Source organism: Heteronotia binoei, chromosome 1, assembly GCF_032191835.1.
Source record: "Heteronotia binoei isolate CCM8104 ecotype False Entrance Well chromosome 1, APGP_CSIRO_Hbin_v1, whole genome shotgun sequence".
Classification (NCBI taxonomy): Eukaryota; Metazoa; Chordata; class Lepidosauria; order Squamata; family Gekkonidae; genus Heteronotia; species Heteronotia binoei.
The window spans coordinates 266,698,035-266,722,422 of record NC_083223.1 but is presented as its reverse complement, the minus strand read 5'-3'; the positions used below and the strand labels follow the sequence as shown (position 1 = coordinate 266,722,422).

Below are 24,388 nucleotides of genomic sequence, written 5' to 3'. Positions count from 1 at the left end.
GCGGGCTTGCTGCCATCAAAGGGGCCTCTCTCTGTTCTTAAAGGGACAGGCCTTCTGGCTCCAGGACGATTGGCATCTCCCCCCCCCCCCACCGTTTCCCTCCCTGGCAGATTTCCTGCTGCTTTAAACAAGATGGAAAACCAACCAGCAGATTTCCCCCCTCCCCTTGCATTCCCGAACCTGCGGCAGGGCTGGAAGAATTGATCTGCTGAATTTTGGACGGTTGAACACAAAGGAATCCTACCCAGGCTGTTCGATCAGCGTATTGTTGGAACTCTCTGTCTGGGGCAGTGAGGCTCTGTATTTTTGGTGCTTGGGAGGGAGGTCACAGTGGGAGGGCTTATCATGTCCTGACCCCACTGCTGGACCTCCTGATGGCACCTGGGTTTTTTGGCCACTGTGTGACACAGAGTGTTGGGCTGGATGGGCCATTGGCCTGATCCAACATGGCTTCTCTTCTGTTCTTATGGCCACTGTGTGACACAGAGTGTTGGGCTGGATGGGCCATTGGCCTGATCCAACATGGCTTCTCTTCTGTTCTTATGGCCACTGTGTGACACAGAGTGTTGGACTGGAGGGGCCATTGGCCTGATCCAACATGGCTTCTCTTCTGTTCTTATGGCCACTGTGTGACACAGAGTGTTCGACTGGATGCGCCATTGGCCTGATCCAACATGGCTTCTCTTCTGTTCTTATGGCCGCTGTGTGACACAGAGTGTTCGACTGGATGGGCCATTGGCCTGATCCAACATGGCTTCTCTTCTGTTCTTATGGCCACTGAGTGACACAGAGTGTTGGACTGGATGGGCCATTGGCCTGATCCAACATGGCTTCTCTTCTGTTCTTATGATTATGATGGGGAGCTGTTAGTCTGTCTGTAGCAGCAGAAAAGAGCAAAACCCTAGTGGCACCTTCAAAGCTAACAGAATTTGTAGCAGAACAAAGTAGGAATCCAGCAGCACCTTTAAGACCAACTAAGTTTTATTCAGAATGGAAGCTTTCGTATGCATGCATACTTCGTCAGACAACGGAATGGGGTACAGCGAGCAGAACTTACATATAGCTGGTGGGTAGGGGTTAAGAGTGCAAAGTGATACAACGTTAGGATCCAATGGCAAAATAATGTAATAAACAAACTGAAAGAACATTTGGTCTGGGTAGCGTTCGCGTGGGAAACCAATAGAAGGTAATAAAAGTTGCCTGCTAATTGCTCTTGCTGCAAGTCTAGGTAAAGGAAAAGGACAGGTCTTTCCCAGTGATGTTCTTGTCCACCTAATTTACCTTTTAACATGTAAAAAAGGTAAAGGCAGTCCCCTGTGCAAGCACCAGTCATTTCCGACTCTCGGGTGACGTCGCATCACGACGTTTTCATGGCAGACTTTTTACGTGGTGGTTTGCCATTGCCTTCCCCAGTCCTCTACACTTTCCCCTCAGCAAGCTGGGGACTCATTTTACAGACCTCGGAAGGATGGAAGGCTGAGTCAACCTCGAGCTGGCTACCTGAACCCAGCTTCCACCGGGATTGAACTCAGGTCGTGAGCAGACAGCTCGGACTGCAGTACTGCAGCTTTACCACTCTGCGCCACAGGGCTCACTTTTTAACATGTAATATACATTATAAACATCATTCTATACATTATAAGCATCATTCTAGTTTGCTATCAGAAAAAAATAATACATTAAAATATAAACAGCCAATAATTTGTGCCAGGGAAGGAGCATATCTGAAGAAGTGCGCAGTGACTCACGAAGGTTTACCCTACAAATTTCGTTAGTTTTTACCAGGGGGGGGGCAAATTTGCTTAACATAAGAGCCAGACAGGATAAATGTCAGATGTTTGAGAGCTGCAAGACATGAACGTCAAATGTTTGAGAGCCGCAAGGAAGGAAGGAGGGCAAATAGATGGAGGGAGGGGGAGGGGGAAAGAAAGCAACTTTAAATGCATTCTCCAAGCTGCTGGGTGGCTTGGCTTGGAGAAGTGATTTAAAGACACAAAGGCCTTCTCCAAGCTGGCTGACAGGATGATGGGGGCTTTGAGAGCCACACAATGTGTGTGAAAGAGCCACATGTCGTTCCTGAGCCGTAATTTGGCTACCCCTGGTCTTTATGGCGCTACTGGACTCTGGCTTTTATCTGCTACCCAGGTATTGTCGCCTTTGCTTGCTTATTGGGTGAATGAGGGTTGCTGACACGCTTCCCAGAGACTCAGGACAGAGGGCTCACAATGAGGTTCCCAGCACAGCCTCTAAGACCTCCTCTTTTGAGGGAACAGCAGTGAATTTGTTTTGTTAACTTTATCTATACCGCATCTTTCTCCCCACTGGGAAACCCAAAGTGGCTGGCAACTGTCCCTCCTCGCCTCCATTTTATCCTCACAACAACCCTGTGAGGTAGGTGAGTCTGAGAGTGTGTGACCGGCCCAAGGGCCATCTGGCAAGCTTCCATAGGGAGTCGATCCTAGGTCCCCCAGATCTGAGCCGACACTCTGACTACCACACCACATAATTCTCGAGCTCCATGCCGTTAGAGATGGGCTTATGCAAGAAGAAAAGGTGCATTTCTCAAAAACCGAGATTCAGGTGGATAGCCATGTTGGTCTGAGTTGGAGTCCAGGGGCACCTTTAAGACCAACAGAGTTTAATTCTGGATATACGATGTAGTGATGACCACTGGAATAAATAGTTTTCAAAGAGGATGAGATAGATTCACAGTCTCTCAGTGACTGCTAACCATGGTGAATGAGGGGAACCTCCTCTGAATCCCAGAGCCAGGAGGCAACCTCAGGGGAAGGCCTTGGCCTCTGCCCTGTTGTCGACTCTCCAGAGGAACTGGTTGAGGCCACTGTGTGAGACAGGAAGCTGGACTAGATGGACCCTCACTGGTCTGATCCAGCAGGGCTCTTCTGACGTTCTTATGAGGGGAAGGCTTCGGCCTCTCTGCCCTGTTGTTGGCCCTCCAGAGGAAGTGGTTGAGGCCACTGTGTGAGACAAGAGGCTGGTCTAGATGGACCCTCACTGGTCTGATCCAGCAGGGCTCTTCTGACGTTCTTATGAGGGGAAGGCCTCAGCCTCTCTGCCCTCCTTGTTGGCCCTCCAGAGGAAGTGGTTGAGGCCACTGTGTGAGACAAGAGGCTGGTCTAGATGGAGCCTCACTGGTCTGATCCAGCAGGGCTCTTCTGATGTTCTTATGAGGGGAAGGCCTCGGCCTCTCTGCCCTGTTGTTGGCCCTCCAGAGGAACTGCCTGAGGCCACTGTGTGAGACAGGAGGCTGGACTTGAGGGACCACTGGTCTGATCCAGCAGGGCTCTTCTGATGTTCTTATGAGGGGAAGGCCTTGGCCTCTCTGCCCTGTGGTTGGCCCTCCAGAGGAACTGGTTGAGGCCACTGTGTGAGGCAGAGTGCTGGACTAGATGGACCCTGGTCTGATCCAGCAGGGCTCTTCTGATGTTCTTTAATGGGGAAGGCCTCGGCCTCTGCCCAGTTGTTGGCCATCCAAAGGAACTGGCTGGCCTCTTTGTGAGACAGGTTGCTGGACTAGATGAACCCTCAGTGGTCTGATCCACAGGGCTCTTTTGATGTTCTTATGAGGGGAAGGCCTCGGCCTCTCTGCCCTGTTGTCGACCCTCCAGAGAAGCTGGTCGAGGCCGCTGTGTGAGACAGGAGGCTAGAAAAGATGGACCACTGGTTTGAGCCAGCAGGGCTTGTCTGATATTCTTACGTTCTTACAGTCTGAGTGTCTAGCTGCCTCTTCACAGTCCTCCCCCCTCCAAAGACTCCAGAGCAAGCTTTTTTCCAGCCCTCCCCTTTCCTCCTGTCGCCACTGACTCCCACATAGAGAGGCTGGATCAGGGAAGGGAGGGGAGGGGACAGCCAGAGAGAAAAAGCCCTGTCAGGAAATCCGAGAGCCGAGCTGTCCCGGTCTCCAGACGGGTCTGCACCCAGTGGTGTGTTCGCCCACCCGCTGCTTCCACAGTGAGTGATTCCTCAAATCTGGCTTTGCGTGAGGCCCCTTACCCTCTGGCTACCTGTCACTGGTTACTGGGGAGTGTGTGCGGGAGGGAAGAGGCGCACGGGGTTCGTGGCATGCTTGCTCAGACACTCTGGCATGTGACTGGCATGTAAGAGCACTTGTATCTCCCCCTGCGCATGATGCGCCAAGAAGGATCACCAAATAGAGGGGGTGCAGATACCTCCAACTCAAAGCTCCCTCTAAGTTGTGGAGTCTTGTGAGCGAAAATTCTACTTTGTGAGCTGCTGGCATTAAAAGTTGTGAGCTGCTGCATCAATTCGCTTGCTCTGGGGCCATGTTTCCTGAGCTAAGACAAAAAGGTGTAAGCCGGAGGCTAAAAAACTGTGATCTAGCTCACACTAACTCGGCTTAGAGGGAACACTGTTCCAACTTGAGGGGGACGAGGTTAGTGGCAGAGCCTTTGCTTGGCATGCAGAAGGTCCCAGGTTCGATCCCTGGCTTCTCCAGTTAAAAAGGACCAGGGTGTAGATGATGGGAAAAACCTCTGCCTGAGATCCTGGAAAGCCACTGCCAGTCTGGTCCCATTATCTCTTTTTATATGCAGATGCCAGCTTTTCGTATTTCATTTTGCCAATAGGTATGTGGGGAAAAAGAGCTCCGTGGCGCAGAGTGGTAAAGCTGCAATACTGCAGTCTGCTCACGACCAGAGTTTGATCCCAGTGGAAGGTGGGTTCAGGTAGCCAGCTCCAGGTTGACTCAGCCTTCCATCCTTCCGAGGTCGGTAAAATGAGTCCCCAGCTTGCTGGGGGGAAAGTGTAGAAGACTGGGGAAGGCAATGGCAAACCACCCCGTAAAAAGTCTGCCGTGAAAACATTGTGAAAGTAACATCACCCCAGAGTTGGAAACGACTGGTGCTTGCCCGGGAGGACTACCTTTACCTTTTTATGTGGGGAAAAGAATGCGCAAACTTGTCTTTTCTTAGCACTGAAGATCAGCCAAACACAATGTTTTCCACTAGCCGTAGCTACTCTGATCAGCTGCCTTTGCTGGGCACGATAATTAAATAGAACTTTCCTGTTCAGCAGCAGTCCCCCCCCCCCCCCTCCACAAATACCAGTTGCAGGGCAGAGAGGCTGCCTTTGCGTCAAAGGCCACGGTGGGAAACAGGATGCTGGACTAGTTTGGACTTTGGCCTTGATCCAGCAGGGTTCTTCTTATGTTCCAGAAAACATCTTTCATTTTAGGGATGCCTGCCTCCAGGTGGGAGCTTTGATCCCCGGAAATCATAGCTCATCTCCAGAGAAGATGAGCTATGTTCCCCTGGAGAAAACAGATGTTTTGGAGGGTGCATGGCCAGTGCGTGGAAGGAGGCAAAATAGGCAGCCACCTAGGGCGCCCCCTCCCCCCACCCTGCCGATATTGAGCTTGAAATATATCACACTGTGCAGGATTACTTAACGTTGTTTGTCGCTTGCGTACATTTGTGTACTAACTGTTCTCTACTTTAGAGATAAATGCAAAGATGGTTGATGTCGTATTACTTATTCTCACAATTTTTTTTAAAAAAAATTAAATTTAAAATTTAAATTAAGAACGGTAAATTTAAATTTAAAAGGGTAAATTGAAAAATGTGAAGGGTTTCAAGTTTGGTGAGAACATAAGAGAACATAAGAGAAGCCATGTTGGATCAGGCCAATGGCTCATCCAGTCCAACAATCTGGGTCACACAGTGGCAAAAAATTTTATACATACACACACACTGTGGCTAATAGCCACTGATGGACCTCTGCTCCATATTTTTATCTAAACCCCTCTTGAAGGTGGCTATGCTTGTGGCCGCCACCACCTCCTGGTGTTCCACATGTTAATCACCCTTTGGGCGAAGAAGTACTTCCTTTTATCCGTTTTAACCTGGCTGCTCAGCAATTTCATCGAATGCCCATGAGTTCTTGTATTGTGAGAAAGGGAGAAAAGGACTTCTTTCTCTACTTTCTCCATCGCGCGCATTATCTTGTAAACCTCTATCCTGTCACCCCGCAGTCGACGTTTCTCCAAGCTAAAGAGTCCCAAGCGTTTCAACCTTTCTTCATAGGGAAAGTGTTCCAGCCCTTTAATCATTCTAGTTGCCCTTTTCTGGACTTTCTCCAATGCTATAATATCCTTTTTGAGGTGCTTTCCATTTCTCCAACATTTTCCCTATTTTTTTTTTTAAATGGGTGGGGGGCGCTAGTACAGGTCTCGCCTAGAGCATCAAAAAACCAAGAAGCGGCCCTGGCCGAGGGTGGACTCTGGGGCTTTTTTTGAGCAGGAACACAGTTTCGGCTGGCTTGGCATCAGGGGGTGTGACCTAATATGCAAATGAGTTCCTGCTGGGCCTTTTCTACAATAAAGCCCTGGGGGACTCTATGGAATTGTACCCCACTGAGGTTCCTGTCTGCCCCAGGTTCCGTCCCCAAATCTCCAGGAATTTCTCAACATTGAACTGGCAACCCTAGCCCACCCTATCCCCTGCCAGTAGACAGAGGAGACTTGGCAGCCTTGTTAATTGATACTTTTGCAGATAGTTTCAAAGATTCCTGCTGCTGGTACGCCTAGGAGATATATTGTAGAAATGGCTTGGGTGTGTTAGCAGGGATGATAGCTGGGCAGCAATGTTCTCACTCATTCCGCCCCCCCCCCCCTTTCCATTCCCTCCTACCCCAAATGAACAGAGCATAAGAACATAAGAGAAGCCATGTTGGATCAGGCCAATGGCCCATCCAGTCGAACACTCTGTGTCACACAGTGGCCATAAGAACATGAGAAGTCATGTTGGATCAGGCCAATGGCCCATCCAGCCCAACACTCTGTGTCACACAGTGGCCATAAGAACATAAGAGAAGCCATGTTGGATCAGGCCAATGGCCCATCCAGTCCAACACTCTGTGTCTCACAGTGGCCCAACCCCCCCCCCCAAAAAACCCCAAGTGCCATCAGGAGGTTCACAAGTGGGGCCAGAAGCCCTTCCACTTTGCATCGCCCCCCCAAGCACCAAGAATACAGAGCATCACTGCCCCAGACAGTTCCAACAATATGCTGTGGCTAATAGCCACTGATGGACCTCTGCTCCATATTTTTATCCAATCCCCTCTTGAAGCTGTCTGTGCTTGTAGCCGCCACCACCTCCTGCGGCAGGGAGTTCCACGTGTTAATCACCCTTTTGGTGAAGAAGCACTTCCTTTTATCCATTCTAACCTGATTGCTCAGCAATTTCATGGAATGCCCACGAGTTCTCATATTGTGAGAAAGGGAGAAAAGTACTTCTTTCTCTACTTTCTCCATCCCATACATAACCTTGTAAAATTCGATCATGTCACAGTGACATTGCCACTCCGCAGTCAACGTTTCTCCAAGCTAAAGAGCCCCTAGCGTTTAACCTTTCTTCATAGGGAAAGTGTTCCAAACCTTTAATCATTCTAGTTGCCCTGCCCAGAATGTAACAGCAAATGGGTGACGGGCAGTGCGAGGGTCTGGAGACCAAGTCCTATGAGGAAAGGTTGAAGGAGCTGGGGATGTTTAGTCTGGAGAGGTGATAGGATCACTATCTTCAAGTCCTTGAAGGGCTGTCATCTAGAGGATGGTGTGTAATTATTTTCTGTGGCCCCAGAAGGTAGGACCCGAACCAACGGGTTGAAATTAAATCAAAAGAGTTTCCGGCTCAACGTTCGGAAGAACTTCCTGACCGTTAGAGCGGTTCCTCAGTGGAACAGGCTTCCTCGGGAGGTGGTGGGCTCTCCTTCCTTGGAGGTTTTTAAACAGAGGCTAGATGGCCATCTGACAGCAATTAAGATCCTGTGAATTTAGGGGGAGGTGTTTGTGAGCTTCCTGCATTGTGCAGGGGTTTGGACTAGATGACCCTGGAGGTCTCTTCCAACTCTATGATTCGAAGACCCTGCGTGGCTCCAGATTGCTGCGGAGGCAGGCTTCCTGTGTTAATTGTGTGATAGGGCGGGGTTGAAATTAAAATGAAATTAAAATTAATGAGCGGCCGCTCACCTGCACAGTTTAAGAGGGAGCACGGTCAGGGAGGAGTGGGGTGGGGAGTTCTCAGGCTCAGTTAAACTCTGACATTGCCCACTGATGATAACAGCCAACGCCTATCAGCGCATTTCACTGCATGAGCAAACAAATCGATGCGCCGCAGATAGGGTTGCCAAGTCCAATTCAAGAAATATCTGGGGACTTTGGGGGTGGAGCCAGGAGACTTTGGGGGTGGAGCCAGGAGACATTGGGGTGGAGCCGGGAGCAAGGTTGTGACAAGCATCATTGAACTCCAAAGGAAGTTCTGCCCATCGCATTGAAAAGGACCACACACCTTTTCAATGCCTTCCCTCCTTGGAATTAATAAAGGATAGGGGCACCTTATTTGGGGGCTCATAGAATTGGACTCCGCAGTCCAATCTTTTTGAAACTTGGAGGGTCTTTTGAGGAGAGGCATCGGATGCTATGCTGAAAATTTGGTGCCTCTACCTCAAAAAAACAGCCCCCCCCCAGAGTACCAGTTACCCGCTGATCAATTCTCCATTTGGGAATCGGTTTTCATAGGGAATAATGAATGCCCAGCAGTCAGTTCCCTCCCCACTCCCACTTTCTGAAGTGGAGGGGGGGGAGGGTCTCCAAACCGGGAGATCCCCTGCCCCCAGCTGGGGATTGGCAACCCGAGCCGCAGACCCGGAATTGTTCTGCAGCTTGCTTGCATTGCAACTGCATTTGTGAAAGCCTGACTGGCGCCGCTTGAATACATGCACCGGTCGGCAAAAGCGTGCGCTTGCAACGTCATTGAGTTTGCATCGGGTGTCGGACAGATTTTGCACAGACCCGTTTTCAGATCTGTTTTGGTGAGCAAGGGCACGCTTGGGTGTGTTTCCAGATATTTCCTCCTCCTCTATTCATTTGACACGTTCAGATCCAGTTTGTTCCCTTCCTTTCTTAGGGTGGCCGGGAAGAGGAGGAGCGCTATTTCCCTTTTATCCTCCCAACGGTCTTGCCAGGTAGGTTAGGCTTAGGGTTGCCAATCCCCAGGCGGGGGCAGGGGATCCCCCGGTTTAGAGGCCCTGCCCCCACTTCAGGGTCATCAGAAAGTGGGGAGAGGCGGGGAATGGCTGCTGGGCACTCCATTATTCCCTATAGAGACCAATTCCCATAGAGTATAATGGAGAACTGATCTGAGGGTATCTGGGGCAGCTGTTTTTTTGAGGTAAAGGCACCAAATTTGCAGCATTGCATCTAGTGCTTCTCCCCAAAATACTCCCCAAGTTTCAAAAGGATTGGACCAGGGGGTCCAATTCTATGAGCCCCAAAAGAAGATGCCCCTATCCTTCATTATTTCCAGTAGAGGCAAGGCATTTAAAAGGTGTGCGGCCGCTTTAAATCTGATGGCCAGAGCTGCCTTTGGAGTTCAATTATGCTTGTCACAACCTTGCTCCTGACTCCACCCCCAATGTCTCCTGGCTCCACCCCCAAAGGCTCCAGGTATTTCTTGAACAGGATTTTGCAAAGCCAAGTTTATTTGGCTTTATTACACCCACTCCTTTGAAGATTTACATCTCACCCCCCAATGGCTCTGCAGAGTCTTTAGGGTGGCTCCAGAGCGGAGCGTAACAATGAAAATAAAATAGATTCGGGTGGGTGGCCAACTCATAGAGTTGGAAGGGACCTCTAGGGTCATCTAGTCCAACCCCCTGCGCAATGCAGGAAACTCACAGATACAGGTGGAGTAGCCGTGTTGGTATGAAACAACAGGACAATGTTGGAGTCCAGTGGCACCTTAAAGACCAACAGAGCTCAATTCTGGGTATAAGATTTTGCACCCATGCATTACGTATCTTTAGAGGTTTGCATGCACGCGAATGTTTATACCCAGAATTAAACTCCGTTGGTCATAAAGGTGCCACTGAACTCAAACTTTGTTCTGCTGTTTCAATACCAACACGGCTACCCCACCTGTATCTGTGAGTTTCCTGCATTGTACAGGGGGTTGGACTAGATGACCCTAGAGGTCCCTTCCAGCTCTATTAGGCTTCCCAACCCTCCCGCCCTGGTGGGGGACCCCAGGATTTCCAGCCTCTTCCCCCGCTCCCCCAAAAAATGGAAGCGGGGGGAGGGGGGAGAAACGGCGCCAAGGAGCATGGCGAGCCACCCCATCCCGGAGCGGGCGATGCCACCGCGCCGCTGCCACCCCCTCCCCGCCCACCGCAGCTGCTCCTCCAAGATGGGCCCAGGCTGAGCCCATCTCGGAGGAGCAGCCACGGCGAGCGGAGAAGAGGCGGAAGCTGCGCAGCGGCGTCGCCCGCTCCAAGACGGGGCGGCTCGCCACACTCCCCGGCGCCGTTTCCCCCCTCCCCCCTAGCTCCACCCAGTGTCTCCTGGCTCCACCCCCAAAGTCCCCAGATATTTCTGGAGTTGGACTTGGCAACCCTAAGCTCTATGATTCTATGATCTATCCTTGTGAGGGGTGGGAGTCTCCCCTTGCATAAGCACACAAGAAGATCAACATACCTGCGGGACTGTCTCCTTCCATATATGCCCAGGAGGTCGTTAGGTTCGGCCTCCCAACTTCTGTTGGCCGTCCCCCGCCCAAGAGACACCCGCCTTGCCTCAGCTGGGGCCAGAGCTTTTTCAGTCCTGGCCCTGACCTGGAGGAATATGCTCCCTACAGAGATCCAGGCCCTACCTGGCTTATTAGCCTTCCTTTGGGCCTGTAAAACGGAGCTGTCCCGTCAGGCTTTTAGCTGAGGCTGCAGGCGTCTATTCTTGATCTGGTTGGCCTCCCCTATAGCCCACCTGTGCTATAAAATGGATTCTCATCTGCCTTCTCTATGAGATATCATGATGTGAGACAGCCAGGCTGGGCAATAGGTGATGATACGGTAAACTTCTCTGAGTGCTGATGAGTTGTCTGTTTTTAAAGTGTTTTTATTGTATTTTATTGTTTTATCATATGTTGTACTCTGCCCTGAGCCCTACAGAGAATGGGGGGGAATAGAAATATACTTAAATAAATAAATAAATAAGAGCCCTGCTGGATCAGACCAGCGGTCCATCTAGTTCAGCCTCCTGTCTCACACAGCGGCCTCAACCAGTTCCTCTGGAGGGCCAACAACAGGGCAGAGAGGCTGAGGCCTTCCCCTCATAAGAACATCAGAAGAGCCCTGCTGGATCAGACCAGTGAGGGTCCATCTAGTCCAGCCTCCTGCCTCACACAGTGGCCTCAACCAGTTCCTCTGAAGGGCCAACAACAGGGCAGAGAGGCTGCGGCCTTCCCCTCATAAGAATCTCAGAAGAGCCCTGCTGGATCAGACCAGTGAGGGTCCATCTAGTCCAGCCTCCTGCCTCACACAGTGGCCTCAACCAGTTCCTCTGAAGGGCCAACAACAGGGCAGAGAGGCTGCGGCCTTCCCCTCATAAGAACCTCAGAAGAGCCCTGCTGGATCAGATCAGTGAGGCTCCATCTAGTCCAGCATCCTGTCTCACACAGTGGCCTCAACCAGTTCCTCTGGAGGGCCAACAAAAGGGCAGGGAGGCTGAGGCCTTCCCCTCATAAGAACATCAGAAGAGTCCTGCTGGATCAGACCAGTGAGGGGCCATCTAGTCCAGCATCCTGTCTCACTCAGTGGCCTCAACCACTTCCTCTGGAGGGCCAACAAGGAGGGCAGAGAGACTGAGGCCTTCCCCTGATGTTGCCTTCTAGCTCTGGGATTCAGAGGCTTAGTACCTCTGAATGTGGAGGATCATAACACACACTTGATCAGCTAAAGGAACAGATTGGCGGTTGTTTCAAAACAGACCAGTAGTATGAGTTCACCAATGCTTAACTATGGAACTATGTCACATGGCACAGTGAAGGCCACCTCGCAGGGCTGTTGTAAGGAGAGATGTGGAAAGACAAGCTGTTGCCCTTCTAGCCCTCTTCGGAAGGGGACCAGAGAAATCCATGGGGCTGCGGTGGGGTGGGATTAATCTATTAATGGTTATTGGCTTTCAAAGCTAAATGGAAACGTATCTTGAAAGCTGATATACATCTGCCCATAGGGTGGCCAGGTCTGTGTTGGACTATACCTGGAGACTTTGGGGGTGAACCTGGGAGAGGGTGGGGTGTGAGGAGGGGAGGTGCCTCAGCAGGGTACAGTGCTATTAGCCACAGCGTATTGTTGGAACTCTTTGTCTAGGGCAGCGATGCTCTGTATTCCTGGTGCTTGGGAGGGGGGGGGGCACAGTGGGAGTGCTTCTAGTGTCCTGGCCCCACTGATGGACCTCCTGATAGCACTTGGGGTTTTTTTGGCCACTGTGTGACACAGAGTGTTGGACTGGATGGGCCATTGGCCTGATCCAACATGGCTTCTCTTATGTTCTTATGGCCACTGTGTGACACAGAGTGTTGGGCTGGATGGGCCATTGGCTTCCAACATGCCTTCTCTTATGTTCTTATGGCCACTGTGTGGCACAGAGTGTTGGACTGGATGGGCCATTGGCCTGATCCAACATGGTTTCTTTTATGTTCTTATGGCCACTGTGTGACACAGAATGTTGGGCTGGATGGGCCATTGGCTTCCAACATGGCTTCTCTTATGTTCTTGTGGCCACTGTGTGACACAGAGTGTTGGACTGGATGGGCCATTGGCCTGATCCAACATGGTTTCTCTTATGTTCTTATGGCCACTGTGTGACACAGAATGTTGGGCTGGATGGGCCATTGGCCTGATCCAACATTTGTCTAACTGCCAACAAATGATTGGTCTTGTTCTTCTTTCCTCGCCGGTTCCAGCCTCATGTTCCGGTCGCGGCGTGCCAGCTTAATCCAGCGGCTCTGGAGGCTTCGCTGCGCAACGCTCGGCCCAGACGACAGCCCCGGGGCCCTCAAACCGGCTGCCCATGCCCTCTTCAAGAAGCTAAAGGACCCCGAGCTGGAGCTGCTGCTGCGGGCGGTGGAGAGTGGAGGCGCGGGCGAGGTGGGCTGCGTCTGGGTGGAGCCACGAGGGCCCAAGCCAGGCCTGCCCGCCTCGCTGCTCCTCTGCCGTCTCTACCGCTGGCCAGACTTGCGCCACCCTCACGAACTCAAGCGCCTAGGCTGCTGCAGGAGCCCCGCGGGTGGGGGCGCCGTCCACTGCTGCAACCCGCACCATCTCAGCCGGCTTGCTACCCCTGGTGAGTGGATAGGGTGAGGAAAAACGAAACTTAACCCGAAAACTGGAGTAAGAAACCTGAAAAAGGTTAATATGCAATTAAAGGGCCAAACGTTAAAAACAAAGAGTGAAATAAATCATAAAGCAACATACACGTATTTATTGTAGAACGCTAAAACCATTTAAGGGCCCATCATAAGCCTCTATCCTCTGTACAGTCATAAAACCACAATGGGAACCCACTCGACTTGACCTGTCGCGTTTCGACCTTGACTGGTCGTCTTCAGAGGCCAGAAAGGTAAGTACACACATTGGCTCATAATACAGAATAGAATAAAACAATAGAACAGTGCTGGACCACAAGGAAATTTAATGAAGCGACAAAGGCTTAGAGATATTCTTGAGGCTTCTTATTCTACAGCCTTATGTCTTAATCAAGGGCATTCGTATTGCATCCAGCGGCTTATTGTATGCCGCATGGTCCAGAACTGATCGAGATGGGTGTGAGGTCAGAGCCTATGTGCCAAGAGTTATGTGTAGTGGATGGGGTGGCCTGGTCCGATTCAAGAAGTAGCTGGGGGCTTTGGGGGCAGAGCCGGAAGCAAAGTACGATGGAACTCCAAGTTCTGGCAATCACGTTTAAAGGATGTGGGGGGGACACCCGCCCCAGAAGGCAGGACCAAAACCGACAGGTTGAAATTAAATTAAAAGAGTTTCCGGCTCAACATTAGGAAGACCTTCCTGACCGTTAGAGCGATTCCTCGGTGGAAAAGGCTTCCTCAGGAGGTGGTGGGCTCTCCTTCCTTGGAGGTTTCTAAACAGAGGCTAAATGGCCATCTGCCAGCGATGAGGATCCTGTGAATTTAGGGAAGGGTGGTATTTGTGAGTTTCCTGCATTGTGCAGGGGGTTGGCCTAGACGACCCTGGAGGGCCCTTCCAACGCTATGATTCTATGAATTCACACTTCTTGTGTGTGTTTTTTCCCCTTTCAGAAACTCCTCCGCCTCCATACTGCAAGATCTTCCCCTTTGTCATTCCTTCGAAGTGTCCCAGTGCCTTGGACAACAAGCGTAAAGTCTGGCAAGGTGAGAAGGATGCGGGGGGAGAGGGGATTGCTGGGTGCTTTGCAAGGGGTCGGAACTGTTCCTGGAGTGAGTCCAGAACCTAGAATCCTACAGTTGGAAGGGGCCCTAGAGGCCAACTAGTCCAACCCCCCGCTGAAGGTAGCATCAGCCTAGAGCAGAGGTATCAGACTCATTTGTTATGAGGGCCAGATCTGACATAAATGAGACCTTGTTGGGCTGGGTCATGTTGGGCCGGGCCGTATGTGTATATATTTAAGATTAGGGAGCAGAGATATAAACTTTATCAAGGACACAGACAAACACAATTTTTAATTTAAAAAAAAATTAAAATAAAACATGCTTAAAACATTAGCACTTGTTGGTCTTAAAAGTGCTTTCTTTATATTTCTCCCATGGGATCCAAGGAACTGGGCAAAGGAAGCTCTGGCTCTTTCCTTCCTTCCCCAAAGGGCCAGAAGGGGGAGGAGCCTCAGCCAATAGAAGGAAGAAAGGCTTGGCTCAGTAGCTCTGCTGTGGGATTGAGAGACCCCCAGCAAATCAAGCTCTGTCTCCCCCCTTTCCTCCCCAAGGGAGGAGACTTTGCTCTGTAGCTCCTGTGCGATTGAGCAAGCCTAACAAGGCAAGCTGTGATACAGAAGGAAACAAGAGAGAGGGAGAAGGAAGCAGATGATAACCAGTTGCTCGGGGGCCTGATAGGAGCCCTTCGGGGGCCTGATTCGGCCGCTGGGCTTCATGTTTGACACACCTGGCCTAGAGCATCTCTGACAAGTGCTTGTCCAGCTGCTTCTTCTTAAACATTGCCATTGTGGGGGAGCTCACCACTTCCCCAGGTAGATGATTCCGCTGTTGAACAACTCTGTAAAAGAGTTCCCTCTAACATCCAGTCGATACCTTCCCGCACCCTTAATTTATACTCATTCTCACTCGTCCTCTTCTCTGCTGCCAACAGGAACAACCCCCTGCGCTCCTCTAAGTGACAGCCCTTCATATACTTAAGAACATAAGAGAAGCCATGTTGGATCAGGCCAATGGCCCATCCAGTCCAACACTCTGTGTCACACAGTGGCCATAAGAACATAAGAGAAGCCATGTTGGATCAGGCCAATGGTCCATCCAGTCCAACACTCTGTCTCACACAGTGGCCATAAGAACATAAGAGAAGCCATGTTGGATCAGGCCAGTGGCCCATCCAGTCCAACACTCTGTCCCACAGTGGCCATAAGAACATAAGAGAAGCCATGTTGGATCAGGCCAATGGCCCATCCAGTCCAACACTCTGTCCCACAGTGGCCATAAGAACATAAGAGAAGCCATGTTGGATCAGGCCAATGGTCCATCCAGTCCAACACTCTGTCTCACACAGTGGCCATAAGAACATAAGAGAAGCCATGTTGGGTCAGGCCAGTGGCCCATCCAGTCCAACACTCTGTCCCACAGTGGCCATAAGAACATAAGAGAAGCCATGTTGGATCAGGCCAATGGCCCATCCAGTCCAACACTCTGTCTCACACAGTGGCCAATAAATAAATAAATATATATATATACACACACACTACACACTGTGGCTAATAGCCACTGATGGACCTCTCCTCCATATTTTTATCTAACCCCCTCTTGAAGCTGTCTGTGCTTGTAGCCGCCACCACCTCCTGTGGCAGTGAATTCCATGTGTTAATCACCCTTTGGGTGAAGAAGGACTTCCTTTTATCCATTTTAACCTGACTGCTCAGCAAATTCATCGAATGCCGACGAGTTCTTGTATTATGAGAAAGGGAGAAAAATCCTTCTTTCCTTACCCTCTCCATCCCATGCATAATCTTGTAAACCTCTATCATGTCACCCCACAGGCGACGTTTCTCCAAGCTAAAGAGCCCCAAGTGTTTTAACCTTTCTTCATATGGAAAGTGTTCCAACCCTTTAATCATTCTAGTTGCCCTTTTCTGGACTTCTAGAGAGCCATCCTGTCCTCCCTCAATCTCCTCATCTCCAGACTGAACCTTCCCAAGACCCTCAGCCTTTCTTCATAGGCTGAGGAAAACGGGACCCGTGAAGCTCCCTTATACTGAACCAGACTAGGGCTTTGTTTTGGTAGCAGGAGCTCCTTTGCATATTAAGCCACAGCTCCCTGATGTAGCCAATCCTCCAAGAGTTTACAGGGCTCTTAATACAAGGGCCTACTGTAAGCCCCAGGAGGACTGGCTACATCAGGGATGCGTGGCCTAATATGCAAAGGAGTTCCTGCTACAAAAAAAGCCCTGTGTGGATTGATTGATTGATTGATTGATTCTTTCTTTCTTTCTTTCTTTCTTTCTTTCTTTCTTTCTTTCTTTCTTTCTTTCTTTCTTTCTTTCTTTCTCTCTCTCTCTCTCTCTCTCTCTCTCTCTTTCTTTCTTTCTTTCTCTCTCTTTCTTTCCTTTAGATTTATATGCTAACAGTCATGGTAAAACGATTTAAATTACAATTATAAAAGATAAAAACATATAAACAATTTAAACTACATAAAAGGTGCTATAAGAAAGATTTTTTAACAAGGCGGTTTATCAATATCTCTTCATGCTTTCGCCAGAGGTCAAGAGAAGTGGCTGTCTCTGGTGAAACTGCTGGCGTCTCATAAACCTAACCAGTGTCCACTGTAGATTTCTGCAGGGGACACTGTCCTGTGACTTTGTGCGCTCCCCCCCCCCCACAAAAAAGCGGAAAAGCCGTAAGGGAGGAGACCAGCCGAAGGCCTTCCTGAGAGAGAAGGGGGAGAGAACAAACTGCCGCCCCCGGTTATTTCTGGTTCTCGCCCGGCCGGAGGAAGTGCGGCCCGCAGAGTCCCAGACAATGTGCCTTGACGTACAAAGCCAAGCTGGACTCTGGCGCCTGGCCCACACCGCCACATCTGAGCACAGCCGGCGCCTCTCGGCTCTCCTTTCCCTCCGGCCCAGTTGACGACGACGTGGCCCGACGTGGTGTCCCCGGCCTACGTGCTGGCCCACAGCTCTGCCGCATGGGCCGGGGCTCTCGTGGGAATCCCCGATTCCTTCGTCCCAGGATGTTTCATTTTTAGAGCAACCCTGTCTACCCCCCTCCCCCTGCAGCGCCTCACACACACTTCAGTTGGCGTCTGCGCCGCGAGAGATCCGTCTTCCTTCGGACTTCCCTTGGGACGATCCGATTCAGAAGGGATCCAAAAAAAGCACATTTATTCACACATGATTCGTGTTTTTCCCAGCATGGAGGAAGGCCTGTAGAGCCTGCATAGAAAGTTCTTTAAGGTGGCAGGAGCTGCAGGTCTATAAGCAGGGTTGCCAGCCTCCAGCTGGGGCCTGGAGAGCTCCCACTTTTCCCACTGATCTCCAACCAGCAGAGATCAGCTCCCACGGAGAAAACGGCCGCTTTGAATGGTGAGCTCTACATAGGGTTGCCAAGTCCAATTCAAGAAATATCTGAGGACTTTAGGGGTGGAGCCAGGAGCAAGGTTGTGACGAGCACAACTGAACTCTGAAGGGAGTTCTGGCCATCACATTTAAAGGGACTGCGCTCCTTTTAAATGCCTTCCTTCCATAGGAAATAATGGAGGATAGGGGCACCTTCTTTGGGGGCTCATAGAATTGGACCCTCTGGTCCTATCTTTTCGAAACTTGGAGAATGTTTTGAGGAGAGGTACCAGGTGCTATGCTGAAATTTTGGCGTCTCCGCCTCGAAAGACAGCCTCCCCAGATCCCTTTATTATACCCTATTATACCCTTTGGAAATCCGTCTCCATAGGATATAATGGAGTGCCTAGCAAACATTTCCCTCCCCTCCTCCCTGCTTTCTGATAACCCTGAAGCAGGGAGAGGGCCTCCACGGTCCTGGAGAGGGGTTATAATTCCAGGGGATCCCCAGGAGGCTGGCATCCCTCGGTCAAAGCTGTCAAGAAATACAAAGGACACGGCTAAGGGGCAGGACCATGAGGGTGAGATAAAATTGTGTGTGTGGGGTGGAATCACTGCAAAGGTGGAGAAAGGGACGAAGGGATGGAGCTGGCAAGGGAGAGAGGAGAAGGAGGACTGGCATGTCGGATTGGGAGGCACGCCACTCTGAGGGGGAAAGACCTGGGGATTGGCAATCCTAGCTCTTTAGCCTTGTACCTTGCTGAGGCCCCTCCCTTCCCCAAACCCCACCCTCTCCCAGATCCACCTTCAAAGTCTCCAAATATTTTCCAATTCAGAGTTGGCCATCCTAGCTATAAAGGAGAGTTGTAGGGTTGCCAAGTCCAATTCAAGAAATATCTGGGGACTTTGGGGGTGGAGCCAGGAGCAAGGGCGTGACAAGCATAATTGAACTCCAAGGGAGTTCTGGCCATCACATTTAAAGGGACCACGCACCTTTTTAAAAGCCTTCCTTCCATAGGAAATAATGAAGGATAGGGGCACCTTCCTTTGGGGCTCATAAAATTGGACCCCCTGGTCCAATCGTTTTGAAACTTGGGAGGTATTTTGGGGAGAGGCACTAGTTGCTATACTGAAAATCTGGTGCCTCTACCTAAAAAAACAGCCCCCTCCCCCAGAGCCCCAGATACCCGCTGAGCAATTCTCCATTATTTCCTATGGGAATAAATCTCCATAGGGAATAATAGAGTTCCCAGCAGACATTTCCCTCCCCTCCCCACCCCCCACTTTCTGATGACCCTGAAGCGGGGGGACAGCCTCCAAACCGGGGGATCTCCTGCCCCCACCTGGGGATTGGCAACCCTAGAGAGTTGCCAGCCTCCAGGTTCAGTGATCCAGAGGAATTAGCTGTGTTAGTCTGCCGCTGCAAAACAGTAGAGTCCAGAGGCCTTCAACAAAGAGAGCTGTGTTTCTCAAAAGCTTACGCTACAATAAAAATTAGTTTGTCTTAAAGGTGCTACTGAACTTTCTACTATTTTGCAACTTCCAGGTTGCAGCTGGAGATCAGCTAGAATTACAAGTGCTGTCCAGCAAACAGAGATCAGTCTCCCTGGAGAAAACGGCTGATTTGGAGGGTGGCATTCTTACCTCCTAAGGGTTGCCAAGTCCCCTGCGACCATAGAGTTTTCCCTCCCAAAATGCTAGAGCGTCTGGGAAAACCATAGAGTTTTCCCAGAAAGGCCTAGAGCGGCTGGTGCATGACATCGCTGGTTCCCCCTGCCAGCCCAATGTGGGCCGGTGGGTTGGGAACCTCCCAGGTCAGAGAATCCCTGCCCAGTCCGGGGGGCTTCACTTCTGTGAGCTCCAATTCATGAGCAGGTGGATGTTTGCTTGAGACTGGACACAAAACTGCCATGGTCCTGGAGAGGGGTTATAATTCCAGAGGATCCCCAGGCCCCACCTGGAGGCTGGCATCCCTCAGTCAAAGCTGTCGAGAAATACAAAGGGCACAGCTGAGGGGCAGAACTATGAGGGTGAGGTGAAATTGTGTGTGTGGGGGCGGGGGAGAGGAATGACTGTGAAGGTGGAGAAAGAGACGAAGGAATGCAGCCGGCAGGGGAGAGAGGAGAAGGAGGGCTGGCATGTAGGATTGGGAGGCAATTGGGTTGTCTTGTGCACGCCACTCTGAGGGGGAAAGACCTCCCAGCCTCAGATGCGAGTAGAGGAGTGGAGGACCGAAGCAGCTCCATTTTGAGCTTCTGGTTGAGGATGAGAAATATTCGCCCCAGAGGAACATTCCATTGCTTGCTTGTCTATAGAACAGTGAAGAAGAAGAAGATGACATTGGATTTATATTCCGCCCTCCACTCTGAATCTCAGAGTCTCAGAACTGCCCACAATCTCCTTTATCTTCCTCCCCCACAAAAGACACACTCCACAGGGCCTGTAAGACAGTCCTCTTCCGGCAGGCCTACGATATTAACTGACAATGTAAAATATCCTGGATGAAAAATGTATCTATAGGCCGCCGGTTTTTATTCTATCTTTTTTACTAAATTATGATTTAATGGTATTTTAATTGTTTAAACTGAAATTGTTTTAATTATTGTGTTGTAAGCTGCCCTGAGACACCTAGGTGAGAAGGGCGGGGTATAAATCTTAATATAAATAAATAAATAAATAAATACTGTGAGGTGGGTGGGGCTGAGAGAGCTCTGACAGAAGCTGCCCTTTCAAGGGCAGAGTCTCAGAGCAGCTTACAATCTCTTTTCCCTTCCTCCCTCACAACAGACACCCTGTGAGGTGGGTGGGGCTGCGAGAGCTCTGACAGAAGCTGTCCTTTCAAGGACAGAGTCTCAGAGCAGCTTGCAATCTCCTTTCCCTTCCTCCCTCACAACAGACACCCTGTGAGATGGTGGGGCTGAGAGAGCTCTCCCAGAAGCTGCCCTTTCAAGGACAACTCTGCGAGAGCTATGATTGAACCAAGGCCATTCCAGCAGCTGCAAGTGGAGGAGTGGGGAATCAAACCCGGTTCTCCCAGATAAGAGTCCATGCACTTTACCACTACACCAAACTGAAGGGGAATTCCACCATATGGTATGTAAAATAAAGACCTCCGCAACAGGCAAGGTAATTTAGAACAGTTGTTTAAAGGTCAGCGTTCTGCCCTCTCTTGCAAATTAGACAAGGCACTAAGAGGTCTAGGGAATTCCCTGCATGAAACAGTGTCGATGAAAAGCAGAAGACACTAATGAAACTATTGATAAACAGTTAACGTGAGAGCAAAGGCTAAAGAATGCAATTCATAAATGGAGAATGGATGTGAAAAACAGATAAGGCATTCTTGACGATACACACGCACGGGATCAGGGCTTTTTTTGTAGCAGGAACTCCTTTGCATATTAGGCCACACCCCCTGATGTAGCCAATCATCCAAGAGTTACAGGGCTCTTCGTACAGGGCCTACTGTAAGCTCCAGGAGGATTGCCTCCATCAGCGGGGGTGTGGCCTAATATGCAAAGGAGTTCCTGCTACAAAAAAAAAAATAATAAGCCCTGCATGGTGGTAGAAAGGTATGTGAGTTTTTGCCATCTTCTGGGCATGGAGCAAGGGTCACCGGGGATGTATGTGTGTGCGGGGACAGGTATTTGTAAGTTTCCTGCATTGTGCAGGGAGTTGGACTAGATGACCCTGGAGGTCCCTTCCAATTCTGTGATTTTATGTGATGTTAAAGGTGTAGATATCTGTGCACTTCCAAAAGCTCGTTTGTGCATGATTATAACTTGTAACATCACTTATTCTTTGGAACTCAGGCTTTCGATGCTTGAATCCCCCTTTGTCCGTATAAAGTTTCTTGCTCACTTTAGAACCCTCAGGGGTTCTGACTGGGACAAACACGCTAGGCCAGGGGTGTCAAACATGTGGCCCGGGGGCCGAATCAGGCCCCCAGAGGGCTCCTATCAGGCTCTTGTCTGCTTCCTTCTCCCTCTCTCTCGCTTCCTTCTGCATCACATCTTGCTTTGCCAGGCTTGCTCAATCACACAGGAGCTACAGAGCAAAACCTTTATTTTCTCCATTGGCTGAGGCTCCTCCCCCTCCTGGTCCCCTGGGGAGGGAGGGAAAGCACCAGAGCTTCCTTTGCCCAGTTCCTTGGATCCCCTGGGAGAAATGCAAAGAAAGCACCTTTAAGACTAACAATTGCTGACGTTTTAAGAATATTTTATTTTAAGTTTAAAAAAAAACAAAAAAACTTTAGTGGTGTATGTCTGTGCCCATTAAAAAGTTTATAGCTCTGCTACCTAATCTTAAATAGGTACACACATGGCCCGGCCCAACACGGCCCGGCAAGGTCTCATTTATGTCAGATCCGGCCCTCATAACAAATGAGTTCGACACCCCTCCGCTGGGCAACAATCCATTTGGCTGACAAGGGGGAAGGGTGCATCGCTCGACTTGCCGCCACATGTCTGTGAGGTGGTGGGCTCTCCTTCCGGGGAGGTTTTTAAACAGAGGCTAGATGGCCATTCGACAGCAATGCTGATCCTGTGAACTACAAGCTGTGGAGCCAAGAGGGTGGAGGACAGAGACCTCTCTTCTCCCCCCCACCCCTGTTCTCAGTCTGGGGACTTTGGGGATGGAGCTGGGCGGGAGCAAGGGTGTGACAAACAGAGCTTTTTTGTAGCAGGAACTCCTTTGCATATTAGGCCACACCCCACTGATGTAGCCAATCCTCCAAGAGCTTATAAAAAACAGCATTGTAAGCTCTTGGAGGACTGGCTACATCAGGGGTATGTGGCCTAATATGCAAAGGAGCTCCTGCTAGAATTCCACCGCTGCTTGCAAGGAGGATCCCTCATCAAACTGGCCTGGAGATTAAAAAAAAAAAGATTTAATTTAAATTAAATCAAAATTCTTTTGAGTCCCATTTCAGCCTGTTGGTTCTGATCCAACCTTCTGGGGCCACAGAAGACAATCTCACGCCATCCTCGATATCCCTTCAAGAAACTGAAATCGACTCGAAAGAGTTTCTGGCTAAATGTTAGGTAGAACTTCCTGACAGTTAGAGTGGTTCCTCAGTGGAACAGGCCTGTAGCCACAGCGGGGTAGGGTTCCCAAGTCCGATTCAAGAAATCTGGGGACTTTGGGGGTGGAGCCAGGAGACATTGGGGGTGGAGCCGGAAGCAAGGTTGTGACAAGCATAATTGAACTCCAAAGGGAGTTCTGGACATCCCATTTAAAGGGACCCAACACCTTTTAAATGCCTTCCCTCCGTTGGAAATAATGACGGATAGGAGCACCTTCTTTTGGGGCTCATAGAAATCGACACTTTGGTCCAACCTTTTTTGAAACTCAAAGGATGTTTTGAGGGGAGGCATCGGATGCTATGTGGAAAATGTGGTGCCTCTGTCTCAAGAAACAGCTCCCCACTCCCAGATACCCATGGATCAATTCTCCATTACACCCTATGGGAATCAGTCTCCATAGGGAATACTGGAGTGCCCAGCAGACATTTCCCTCCCCTCCCCCCCGCTTTCTGATGACCCTGGAGTGGGGGGAGGGCCTCCAAATTGAGGGATCCCCCACCTGGGGATTGGCAACCCTAGAATATAATAATTGCATTTATTAATGATCGTTAGTAATTCTTGTCACTATAACCTTGCGGTTGTGTTTTTCTATGCCACCTGGAGGTTGGCAACTCCAAGGAAAGCTTAGTCTTTTTTTAAAAAGGGGGCAACCTGCACAGCGCAGAGGGCACACCTTGATTCACCTTTACCTTGATTCTCCTCCCCCAGACACCAGCCTTTCTCGACACTCTCTCAAAGATGGCTACTGGTGCAAGCTGGCCTACTGGGAGTACCGCCTGCGGGTGGGAAGGCTCTACCCCGTGCACGACGACTGCGTGAACATCTTTTCGGAGCTCCCGGCCGGCAACGGTTTCTGCGTGGCTCAGCTGGCGTCCCGAAGCCGCAGCCAGGCCGTCCGGCGCGCACGGGCCAAGATCGGGCAGGGCCTGATGCTCAGCCGGGAAGAAGGCGGCGTCTGGGCCTACAACCGCAGCGACCACCCTGTGTTCGTCAGCTCTCCCACCCTGGGGTCAGCGGTTCACAAGCTACTTCCCGGTTACTCCATCAAGGCCTTCGACTACGAGCGGGCCAGCGGCCTGGACGGGTGGCGAGACCCGAACGATGGGCCCTGCGACACCCACGCCGTCCGGATCAGCTTCACCAAAGGCTGGGGGCCGAGCTACTCCCGCCGGTTCATCACCTCTTGTCCCTGCTGGCTGGAAGTCCTGTTGAACACCCACGGATGAAGGGGAGGGGGAAGGAGACGCTGGGGAAGGGTGAAAGGTTTGGTTGCCCCCTCTCTGAATTCAGGGGACCTTTTTGCTGGCCCAGCATCTTTTGGAGGAAGGAGAGAAAGAGAGTTTTGGAGCCTCAGTGAATATTTGTCTCTTCTAAAAATATTCAGGTTGAGAACAGTGTTTCCTCTAAGCTTTGGAGTCTCGTGAGCAGAAATTCTGCTTTGTGAGCTCCTGGCATTAAAGTTGTACGTTACTGCATAAATTAGTTTGCTCTGAGGCCAGGCGAGACAAAAATGTGTGAGTTATAAGCAATGTTCCCTCTAAGCTGCACAGTCTTGTGAGCAAAAATTCTACTTGGTGAGCTACTGGCATTAAAGTGGCGAGCTCCTGCATAAATTAGCGTGCTCTGGGGTCATCCTTCCTGAGCGAAGACAAAAAATGTGTGAACTGGAGGCTAAAAATCTGTGAGCTAGCTCACGCTAACTCAGCTTAGAGGGTACACTGTTTGAGAA

At 50.5% G+C, this 24,388-nt stretch overlaps 1 protein-coding gene across 1 annotated transcript; it reads left to right on the top strand.

Moving 5' to 3' along the window:
- Positions 1–3,877: 3,877 nt before the first annotated feature.
- On the top strand, positions 3,878–24,164 carry LOC132588322 (mothers against decapentaplegic homolog 6-like). The gene is made up of 4 exons (XM_060260692.1): positions 3,878–3,972; positions 12,774–13,153; positions 14,124–14,216; positions 23,368–24,164. The coding sequence occupies exons 2-4, from the start codon at positions 12,778–12,780 to the stop codon at positions 23,883–23,885; spliced, it is 987 nt and encodes a 328-aa protein (XP_060116675.1). The 5' UTR covers positions 3,878–3,972; positions 12,774–12,777; the 3' UTR covers positions 23,886–24,164.
- The last annotated feature ends 224 nt before the right edge of the window (positions 24,165–24,388 follow it).

What these genes read in the sequence shown, in the direction of transcription:
- LOC132588322 (XM_060260692.1), top strand. Translation starts at nt 12,778, where the DNA reads ATGTTCCGGTCGCGGCGTGCCAGCTTAATCCAGCGGCTCTGGAGGCTT. An exon ending in CAGCCGGCTTGCTACCCCTG is followed by an intron (nt 13,154 to 14,123) that starts GTGAGTGGATAG and finishes TTCCCCTTTCAG; the next exon opens with AAACTCCTCCGCCTCCATAC. An exon ending in CAAGCGTAAAGTCTGGCAAG is followed by an intron (nt 14,217 to 23,367) that starts GTGAGAAGGATG and finishes CTCCTCCCCCAG; the next exon opens with ACACCAGCCTTTCTCGACAC.